Source organism: Stomoxys calcitrans, chromosome 4 (genome assembly GCF_963082655.1).
Source record: "Stomoxys calcitrans chromosome 4, idStoCalc2.1, whole genome shotgun sequence".
Classification (NCBI taxonomy): domain Eukaryota; kingdom Metazoa; phylum Arthropoda; class Insecta; order Diptera; family Muscidae; genus Stomoxys; species Stomoxys calcitrans.
In genome coordinates, this window is record NC_081555.1 from 173263434 (window position 1) to 173275539 (window position 12106).

The following is a 12106-nucleotide window of genomic DNA, read 5'->3' on the forward strand; positions in this document are numbered from 1 at the left end:
TCCATCTACTTTATTTCAAAGATATTGTAAATCGCCCATATTTTAGTTTTAAATATCATTTGTCATAATTTTTCGATTTATTACAAAACAAGGATTGATCATTGTGTGTTAAGAAACTGAACAGATTCCTACTGAGGCATCTACTTCACATCAAAAATGCAAACAACATACCATATTTCCAAGAATAATGCTCCCGGCTTATTATTGATTTTAATGTTTTGCGATAAAGAGAAATCTATAACAATGCCATTAATTATTTAACTGATTCCTACGTCCCATCTACTATATTTCTATAATAAAATTCCTCAACAGTTTTACTCCTAAAATTTGGAAGAAGGATTTTTTCTACATCCCTGATTTTACATTTTTTCAAAATCTCTCTCTCTCGTAAAGATTTCTCACAACAATAATTATATAAGAGAAAATGTCTCCCTGCAAAAATCTTGGAACCATTTAAAGCCACAATGTTGGACAGATTGCACTTAAGTTTAATTTTGGACGGAAGAGGATATTTATGAGTGCACGGAGATTGTGGAAAGATATGACAAAATGAAATGAAGTAAAACGAAAACTAATTGATGAAATGCAAATGCAGATAAGGACGCAAGAAGAAAACATGGATGGATAATGAAGGAAGCAGAGATTTTGTCTGATGCTGATGCTGATGGTAATGATGGCGGTGATGTTGATGCTGGTGGCGCATGACATGGGCGAATGGTAAAAACCAATTAGTAGAGCTGTTTAAGGTCAGCAATGTTTTTCTGTAATTGTTTTAAGGGAGTATTGGTTGCTTTAATGAACAAAAAAATAAACTTAAAACATGCTTAAGGAATTCATAAAAAAATTAAGGAAACAAAAACAACTGCAGGGTATTTTTACAAGGCTTATAAAATAATTAAAAGTAATATAATTTTGTTTAATTTTTTTTTTGGACAACAGTATAACCGTCTATAATGAGTTTGGAAAGCTTTTTTGGATAATGCAAAACATGCAACAGGCGTTTTTGGAAAGCATGAGAGAGAGAAAGCTTTAGTTCAATGGAAAACAGGAAAAATGAAGTGGAAGAAGTAGTAACATTTTTTTTTGAAAAAACAAAACCAAAATAGTGGTTTAGAACAAAAAGTATACAAAATTAAAGAAAAATATTAAATAAAAGAACTTCTTGCTTTAATGAGGAAAAAAAGGTGCGTAACAACTTAAAATTTAGAGAAAATATGCTATAAACGCGAGGGTCGTCGTACTTCAAGGTGATTGGGTGAGTGGAGAGTGCCAGACTTGAGTTAAAGGTTTTTTGTTTTAGTTTCCTTCCTTTTGAGATTTCTTATGAATGTGGTTAATTTGGAGGCGAATATGAGATGGCATGTTTGATGAGATGATGAGAAATGTCGCTTGATTTGTTTGACAAATCATTTGTTTTTTTTCATTTCGAGAGGTTTAATTAAATTTGATTTTGAACAAGTGCAAATTATATGAAAGTATTATGATTTTGTTTCAGATTAAGACAAAACACATAAAGTTATATATCACAAGATTTAACAGTGTTAAAATGAAAAAAAAAACAACAAATTAAAAAAATATATATATAAAAATCAAGGACAATTCTTCTAGAGCTTGTAAAAGCATTAATCAAATTATTAGAGCATTTTCAAAAGAAAAATTTTCCTTGAAGGGAAACTTCAAAAATAAACTGGTATAAAAAAATTAAATTACAAAAACTAAAAAAAAATCATGACGAAACAAAAAATAATTTTATAATCTATTGTAGAGAGATAGAGTTAAGAAAAGAACAGAAATTAAAGAATTAAAATTTTTGCATACGTCATGTCACCATATCCAACGGTTGTCATGGTGACAACAGCCCACCAAAATGCATCGGGTATGGACTTGAAGAAGGAATTTTCGCTTCCAGCTTCCGCAAAATAAACCGCCGATGAGAAGAGTACAACGCCTAGAAAATTTCAAATTTGATGTTGTTGTATATAAAAACAGCGTTTGCAGTGAATAGCATAAAAAGTTTTAAAAAAATTATTTATTTTTTATTTAAATTTAATTTTGAAAAAAGAAATTATTTTTCCAAAAGGCCTTTTGAGGTATATGTAGTTTGTTTTTTTGTTTGATTTTTTTTATGGATTAGGATAAGGTTAGGAAAAATGGGAATATTTTCAAAAGTTTTTTAGGATAGGGTGATTAAAGGCTAAATATATTATTAATTTGATTTGAATTTTTTAAATTTTTGCTGAGTGGCAGTGTTAGTGGAAATTTTGTTTAAGTGTTTTAAAATTTGGCTTAGTGTGTTTAGAAAAAGATTAACCTACATGTTGTTTGAGAAAAGCTTTATAAAATTTTTATTTATAGGTTTTATATGTATTATCTAATGTTTTTTACAAAAATTTCCCAAGCAGAAATGTTTTTTTTAAATTAATTTTCCCAGATCGTTGCATTTTTCCGGCTAGGCTTCCTTATGCTAAGAAGAGACAAAAATCGAGTGACTGTTTGGGCTGTGTCTTGCTTTCATTACATTTGTACTATTGATGGTATGCAAAAGTTAGAGTAAGAAAGGAAAGAAAGAGATAGCTTAATAATGAAACAATAGGAGTTTGGCAGAGACTTTCAGTTTGTTTTAGTTATTGAACATATTTGCATCGAAGGTATGTATTTTGGGTTTTAGGCAGTATTGACCTTTTACTTATTTGAAGGAAATATGGTGATATTTTTGGCCGGAGTTTTGAGTTTTTTATTAATTTTAGAAAATTACAGAAAAAAACTAACAAAATTCAAATATAAATATAACAAAACAAAAAAGCAAAACAATATTAAATTTTTTAACTAAACATGCTTTTATTGAACAAAAAAAAAAAAAACAAAAATTATAAATCGTGGAAATTGATTGTTTAAAGTAGACAGAAAAGAGATAGTTGAGAAAAGACAAAGATAATAGCCAGGGAGAGCGAGAATTTTTTATATTTTTTGGTATATATAGAGTTAGACAGAAACAAAGAACAGACAACATTGAAGAGTCTTTGCGTTTTTGATTTGTTTTGTACAGAAACGGCCAGATATTTTTCCACAAATTTTATATTGAAATAATTAAAAAAAAAAACAAATATTTATAATTAAAATCATGATAATAAATCATAATTATAAAACGTTAAGTTATTATCAATGATATTACAACAAAAGACAACACCACCACATTTGATATTTATTTTTAGTTAGAACACAACACTAATAATCATATAAAAAATCAAAAATTTCTTAAATATTTTTGTTGGGTCTTTATACAAATTATTATTAATTTGTACACAGGTCTATAAAAAATTAAACATTTAGTATATATAGCAGACCGCTGTAGTTTGATTGGAAAAATCTTTATTTAATTTCATATAAATTACTATTATGATTAGTTTGCGTTTAATTTCTGCATAATTACAGCCTGAGTGTTGATATTTTATTTTAATGTCCTATCCTATGTGCTACATTTCTAAAATGCAAGAATCCATTTTATTTGGAGTAATAACATTCTTGGCAATTGCAAACTCCAACTGTTCCTTCTACTATACCCGTCAAATAGTAAAAATTGCCCATGTTTAGATGTAACATCAAAATATCGATATGTTTGTATTGAACTACTTTAGACTTCGGCCCCATCCATCGTTGTTTTGTTTAGTTTCGTGTTTTATTATGTTAAATTTACAGTTACTATAGTAATTTTTGAAGAAATTTCATATGTTAGATTAACTCTATTCGTTATCGAACTGAACGATAATAATCACATAGTCATTTTTGGCCATTGTGATTAAACATGAACGGGAGAAGGAAAATGTCTTCTATATTATACCGTTGAACTAGCCCCATAATTTGCGAATGTTCGTATTTAGTCGAAGGGGAAAAATCAAAAGACGAATTCATTTGCTAGCCAGAGCGATGTTCCATAGTTTCATTTTCATCAACGTCACCACAGCTTCGTTGTTTAGTCTGTCAGCATGTTTGCCATGTTCTTAGACAGCAAAGCTATATCTTCAAGTTGAGATTTGAAAATAAAATCTAGAAGTGTTTACTGCCCCAATGTGCGTATCTGCCATCCATTGCCATTGGAGTTATATTTCGCTATGGGTAGGTTATAATTTTGCAAGCCCGTCTGCTTTACAATTGACCCGGATATATCTGCGGCCTGTTGAGATTTAGAGATGTTTTAGGAGATGTGCAACACTCCACTGCGTTCCTCTTAAGATTCAAAGCCTGTCTGGCTGTCAGGAAAGATATATGTGTCATCCGTGGCACCGTCGAAAGGGCGAGGCCACTAGTCGGGGTATTGCAATGAACCGGGAAAGCTGAAATAGTGTTGTACACCGCTCGTAGCTACGAGGATGAGAGATATCAGATAACGCCTATTCTTAAGCGTAATCACACATGGTGCATATCACATATGTCGTAAATGATTTGGCAGGCGTTATGTCCTTAAATATTTAGTGGTGCTGTGGATGTACAGGGGCAAACTACTCACATATCAATGAGTGCTGTCCAATTTAAGCTTAAGCTCAATGATAAACAGCCTCCTTTTTTTAGCCGAGTCCGAACGGCGTGCCGTAGTGCGACACCTCTTTGGGGAGAAGCTTTTGCATGGCATAGTAACTTACACATGTCGCAAGCATTAGCAGGGGATAATCATCGCTGAAATTTTTTTTCTGATATTCTCGCCAGGATTCGAACCCAAGCATTCAGCGTCATAGGCGGACATGCTAACCTCTGTGCTACGGTAGCCTCTTGCCCCTGTTCCTTAATGGAAAGTTCATGGGCACATTTGCAAGGATGTACAACAGTATAATCATACCTATGCTCACATGTTGAGCAATACTATGGTGGTCTGCAATGGAAAAAGAGGACTTCTTCATAACATACAGATACCTGCATGAAGATATTCGCAAAGACCTTCTATCTGCCTTTTGAGGTCAAATTTCCCAATTAAACGGACTGGAATCATGAACTTCAGTTATTCTGGGAGTTTACGGACGGCTTCAAAATTGGTTGAGTAGTCGGTTCGGGTGTTATCTCGGAGGAATGGCCTTTAAGTGAGAACCTAGAGATGAACTCATAGCCAGTGCAAGATACGCACACAGCATGTGTTCCATAGTTTAATTTCATCGTTAATTTTTAAAGGTCAGACAGTCTATTTAGATAACAAAACCAACCGCTACCCTTTGTTCTATTACCAAGGTTATAATAGCTTTAAAGAGTACACTACTTTTTATCAAGAAGCAGCTTAGAAGAAAATGTGTTATCGACACTCCCTAGTATATCCGCTATTGAATCAATGATAGTGTCTATAGCTGTTGTTTGACCAAAGAGAAATCTCTTTAACCTCACGTCTGTGGTCTTAGCAACCAGCTGCTAGGACAGAACCAATTCAATACATTCGATGGTTCTGTCCTTAGCACTCCTGTGCTCCTATGCAACAGCATATAACATTACAGAACTGTAACTGTACATAAATGGACTGTAAATGGATTTTTGTAGTGCTGTCAATCAGACCGCGGTTTAAACGCACCAACTGTACCAATGGCATTCTTGCACATGTATAGGGCAAGCGTTGCCTCTTACGCACTTTTCAAAATGTGGGATTTGAAGTTTATATTCCTTCACAACTGAATTGTCGGATATTTTTGGCACACTCAGTAAAGGGAGCATTTTCTTCTCCCAAGAGACAGGAGCCACCCTATGTACCTTGCGTCTCCAGTTAAAAAGTCAGACTAACTCCTACACCACTTTCGTTTGCCCAGTTCGCAGGCTTACGTAGTGCTATCTGAAGGATGTTCCCATAAGCGCAGTAACCACATCAGCAGTATAAGCGACTACCTATACCTCACATTTTATTCCAGAAGCAATAATATATTGGCTATATACCAAAGTACTGAAGTGAATGTCCATCTGTTAAAATAATATGTGCTTTGGTTAAAAATTTAATGGTAGTAGTGAAACATATAGTTTCCAGTTCCTTCATGATTGATGTCGCTTTTACATTATTCAAGGCAACAACAACATGAAGAAATGCTACTATTGTATATTCCGTAACAGGGACATGGATATCTATGTAACCGGCTAGCTCATAAAAGGCTGTTCAAGTGGACTTGCCTTTGCTGTTGTTGAGACAGGCAATCTCTAGGAATCCTCGCTCCAAGATATGTATCTATCAATCTCTCTGAAATCTTCAAAATAAAATAACACAGACAGACTAATAGGACTGATATATTTTTTACTTTCGTTTGGTACGGTTTTCCTATTTTTGGTATTAAAATGTCCTTTGTGTCCCTCTATACTACAAATATATAAAACATGTCGGTACAAGCGGAGTATATCTTTCAAAAACGAGGACCTCGTCTATCGTACGCGGCTTGTCATACGACCTGTAATGCATTATGAAGTCGTGGCTACTTTAAAGAGTCTAAACTTTTAGTCGCCCAAAGAATTCTTGATTCGGAAATAAGTTTCTCATCAATCCCGACGAACACATATCGGTGACAATCTCCGCCGGTGTCAAGTAGTTCCAGTATCTGCTCTCTACACATTGTCCATACAATCTTAGACTTCTCCTATCCTATCGTAATGGGTGTGGAAAAAAGGAAGGATCTTCCAAAGCACAAAAAGACCATAGCCATTTAGCTGCAGAATTCCTTCCGGGATTTCTCTTGAACATTTGTTTGCCCGCCTTGTATTTTTGTAACTCAGCGTAATAGATTTACCAGTTCTGTTGTTCTGGCTTTGTGGTTTTACCTTAATGAAGAGTCTTTTGCAACTTTTCCTCAGAACTCGTTCCCTATTTCGGTCGCTTTGGTAAGGTTGTAGGACATGTGTGTCGTTTATTGATCCTTTTGCATTTCCTTTTTAGATCCCTTGTAGACCTTAAGAAAAGCAATGTAGAATGAGTGTCGAAATTTTTCGTAGAAGGATAGAAATTTGAGGTATTTTCACCAGGGCTGAAACTAATATCATCCGAAACTTTACATTTACATAGTCTTGAACTACTTGAGTTTCTCTGATACATAGATAGCAACTAGTATTTGCTGCTTGTTCCTGGTAATAAAGGTCAGTCTATGATTTTTAATACAAATCACATGATTTCTACTTGTATTCAATAAGTACATTATTAAGAACTTATCTTACCATGGGTTTTTCTTCAGTGCAGAAGCGGCGGTTCATATGTAATGTAAATGGAATCCATCCAGTAGTGTGATTAACTAATGGAGAGGGTTAAACAGTTCTTTGCGGAAAAGATAAATATTAACTACGGTATTCACCAAACTTAATGGAGATTTGAAAAAGGTTTATTTGACAAACTTCCTTTATAGAACTGTCAAATAACCCTATTCTAAGGCTTTATTAAGTTTTGTGAATACGACCCTAAGGCTCTATGTCACCCATACCCAAGCCTAATTTCACCTATGGTTGCTGGATATGAAAAACTTTAAAGTCCTCTGCCATCAAAAGAAGAATATTCAGAAGTGGCGAAGATGTTTAATTGCAGAAACCGCACCATAGTTAGGGGTCAGACTCACACCGTAGTGTTAGCCTCATCTTCTGTATCCAACGGGAGCTCATACTTACAACATTCATTTGATCTTGTCATGAAGAGTTTTTTCTCTAGCTGCCGTTGAAAAATAAGTGACACCATTTTTGCATAGGGCGTCGAACATTAGTCATTTGGACGATTTCTTCTCGGATGATAGCTCAGCTCATCTGCTCAGCTGTTGTTGAAGTATCTACTGTCTCATTCAAACAGAGCTTATCGGATTCTATCTGGGGCCTTTTCCTTCGCATTTACTCGAGGTAGGGAAATACCCGTTTCCGCAGGCTTCAGCAACAACTGCTGAGTCGTAGGCTGGGTCCCCAGCCACATAGCTTCTATATATCTTTAAACCCATCTTTCTTAAACCGCTGTACACACTCCTTTGCACTTATTGAGATCTTCGAGGCATACGGTTTGGCGGTTTTTATCAGTCTCATCCAGTGTACATACTAATCTTCCATTCTGTGGTTGAAAGAGCGACATTGAAGTCTCTTAGTTGGCTAATACAGGATACCTTGCTTTGTATATCCATACGATTGTCAATGGTTGAGAAGGGATATCTACCTCATTGACTAAATCCAGTGCTGTGCCTGGTCAAATCTCACCATTCGTTTTTGGGGGCATTTGAATATGTTAGCTGAATGTTTATCCCCGATCACTACTAGTATGAATCGTCCCCACTTTCAGACACGTTGTTACAATATTGAGAAGTTCGCGGCAATAACGTGGAACATTCTGAGTCCATCGGCTATTTGATCGAACATGCTTAATTCGTAACAGGAAAGCTATTCTACATAGATTGGTATACTTATACACAAAAGCAAAAGAAAAAAAATGAGTTTCAGTCAGTTCTCTTATTTTGAAGTATTGGTTTCATGGTTCCCAATCATTACCAATACACTGCAACCAATATCATAAAATTTTAGGATTAATTTCTGTATGTGTATTATGATGGATCGGTTGTTATTACTTTGAAACAGCCCAGAGTAGATTAAGTTTTTAGACATTTCCGTAGTTTATTTCCATAGTTTATTTAAAAGTAATGACTGAGTTTTTTATATAAAGAATTTGTAGATAAATTGAGTAATTTTTTTACGACCTGTGTACAAAATCTCTAGAGTTTATTTGTTAGTGATTATTTCTGTTATCGTTGTTAACAAATGATAATAAACATATGTCTGTTAGTAAAGGCTAACATCACATTTTTTTACATATTGTTTTAATGCTTTCGTTTCAGAGGACAATTATTTGCATCTGCTGTGGTTTAGTTTAACACATTTATGTATCTCACATATACAAGAACGTACACAGACACATAGACACGTATAAAGGGGGCTTTTAATAATCACTTGTCTTGAGATATTAGAGATATTGCAATATGTAAACAATTTCATTTTCATTGAACTCTCAATATAAGATTTAGTTTTTACAATAATTTTTGGATATTTGTTTAATTTAATGAAAAAACAAAAAATATAATAATAAAAAATTGGCACAACAAAATTAATTTATTAAATTTACAATGTGTTGGTTTTGGTGTTTATGTTTGCTTGGTTAAATACATATATTGTATATATGGATATATTCAATATCAATTATATGGTTGCAATTACAAAAACATGGCAATATTTGTTATTGTTGTTGTTATTATTTGTGTTCTATACCTCATATCACCATATCCCACAGTGGTCATGGTTACAACAGCCCACCAAAATGCATCCGGTATTGATTTGAAGAATGACACTTCGGCACCAGCCTCCGCGAAATAAACCGCCGATGAGAATAGCACAACGCCTGTTTATTAATTTTTAATGGAGGGGGAATTTCATAGAATTATTATCATTTTTTTTTTTCATTTGAATTGAAAAAGTTGGCATAGTTTCATATATATTTTCTTTAATATTCTTGTTCTCCTTACACCATTCTTGGTAAAGAAAAAATGGGGTAAGGCACATTAGGTAGTGTTTTCCAATGTACAATTTTTGTAAACCATTTATATAAGTAAGGTAGAATTCTGCTTGGGATATTTTTTGGAAATAATTTTTTTAATTTAGTGTGTATTTATTATAGTGAGGTCTATAGAGATAAAGCGCAATAGAGATTATTTTGAATGTAAAAAAAAATATTTTTAATGTAAATTTTTTTGTGTTGCAATAATATAACAAAAATAAACTTTTTGAACTTTAATCTTTAAGGGTCGTGACCAATAAAATTGTGTACAAATTTAAGAAAAATTTTGACTACTGTAGCCAATAGAGCGCAATCGTATGATTGATATATTGGGTTGTTGCTTAACCCACCATTTTCGCCATTTACTGCTTTTCCCTTATATATTTCTACAGCTGATATAGTAAGGTAATCAAATTGCAAATTGCAAAATTTGCCCCTGAATATTCCACTAAGGAACAGGGGCAAACTTCTCACCTACCAATTAGTGCAGTCCGAATGTTAAGGGGCCTCCTTTTTATAGCCGAGTCTGAACGGCGTGCCGCAGTGCGACACCTCTTTGGAGAGAACTTTTACTTGGCATATTACCTTACAAATGATGGTCTCGCCAGGATTCGAACCCAGACGTTCAGCGTTATAGACGGACATGCTAACCTCTGCGCTACGGTGGCTTTTTGCAAGAATGTACTGCATCAACTCAGAGCGTTCTTAGCGAACAATTTGTGACCAACTGCCATCCGTTGCCTTTTGTGCCTTATATTGAAAAACAAGTAAAAAGGCGCTAAGTTCGGCCGGGCCGAACTTTGGTTACCCACCACCTCGGGTATATATATACCAAATTCGGTAAAAATTGCATGCTTTATGTCCCATAGTAGTTATATCGAAATATGTTCCGATTTGGATCAAATACTAATGTACGATCTGAGCCCTATACGACACGGATGTCGAAAAGACTAACACAAGTCACTATGGCAAATTTCGGCCTACATGGCAGCTATATCCAAATCTGGGCAATAAATGCGCCTTTTATGGGCCCGATTTGGCTGAAATTTGGGACAGTAAGTTAAGTTAAGCCCCTTGACATACAGTCCAGATTTGAATATAGCTGCCATATAGACCGATCCCTCGATTTAAAGTTTTGGCCCATAAAAGGCGCATTTATTGTCCAGATTTGGATATAGCTGCCATGTAGCTGGACCAATCAAGACCAAATTAAAAAAGGACGTCGAAGAGCCTAACATAACTCACTGTCTCAAATTTCAGCGACATCGGACAATAAATGCGCCTTTTATGGCCTCAAAACCTAAAATCGAGAGATCGGTCTATATGGCAGCTATATGCAAATCTGGACCGATCTGAGCCAAATTAACGAAGGATGTCGAAGGACCTAACACAACTTACTGTCCCAAATTTCAGCAAAATCCGATAATTAATGTGGCTTTTAAGGGCCTAAGACCCTAAATCGGTCTATATGGGGGATATATTAAGATATAGTCTGATTAGCCCATCTTCGAACTTAACCTGCTTATGGACAAGAAAAGAATCTGTGCAAGGTTTCAGCTCATTATCTCTATTTTTAAGGATTGTAGTGTGATTTCAACATACAGACGGACGGACATGTCTAGATCGTCTTAGATTTTTACGCTGATCAAAAATATATATACTTTATAGGGTCGGAAATGGATATTTCGATGTGTTTCAAACGGAATGACAAAATGACTATACCCCTTTCTACGGTGGTGGGTATAATAAGCTTATATGCCTTAAGAGGCATACTTGAAAATGCAAATTTGTCCATGAACATGCCATTACGGACAGAGGCAAACTTCTAACATGTCAAAGAGTGCTCTCCGATTTAAGTTTAAACGCGATGATAAGGGACCTTCTTTTGTAGCCGATTCCGAAAGGAGGCCGCAGTGCGATGCCTCTTTGGGGAGAAGTTTTTAAGTGAACGATGAACATTTTTTTTGATGTTCTCCCTAGGATTCGAACACAGGTGTTCAGCGTTATAGACGGACATGCTAAACTTTACGCTACGTTGTCCTCCTAAGAGATACCTCTTAAGAGGACACCGTAGGTTTCAGTTATTCTGAAATGTTTAAGCTTATTTTTAGTTTTGCAAGCTTGTCTGATTTACAAAATGTCTTAGGAGATTGTCATCAAGAATAGGTGAATGTTAAACTGTTTAGCCAGTATTTGAATACGGAAATACGTTATGGAGAAATTAAGTGGCTGGCTGAGAAGAAATTTATATCAACCGTAGTTATAACAACATATCTTAGCCATTGTACTACTTCTTTAATAGCAAAGGGTCTACACTTAGGTGATCGGGTAACCTAGTCGATATGTTCAGTCGTTGTTCTTCAGAGTGCAACCCACAACTCACATGGTCGTGCAGTCTGGAACCATCCGTAAATAAGTTTTCAAACAATACTTTAAATCAAATATTGGCATAGATAAAGTGTAGCCTTGGTTGTTCGGCATGTATAACACATAGAAGGTGATTGATTAACGAGCAAGTTCTCAGATCTTCACGGTGGCATTGGTCTAACCACAATGTGCGGAGGTTAGACCAATTAAGGGCACATTTAAATTTCG

General features: G+C 34.8%; 1 protein-coding gene across 9 annotated transcripts in view; it reads right to left on the minus strand.

The window, feature by feature from the left end:
- LOC106082695 (potassium voltage-gated channel protein Shaker) overlaps positions 1-12106 on the minus strand; it is a 694624-nt gene that overhangs the window by 54458 nt on the left and 628060 nt on the right. For all 9 annotated transcript variants that reach the window (XM_059366522.1, XM_059366520.1, XM_059366519.1 and 6 more), the window contains one exon: positions 1819-1948. In XM_059366522.1, coding sequence (XP_059222505.1) covers positions 1819-1948 — 130 coding nt within the window. The remainder of the gene's footprint in view (positions 1-1818; positions 1949-12106) is intronic.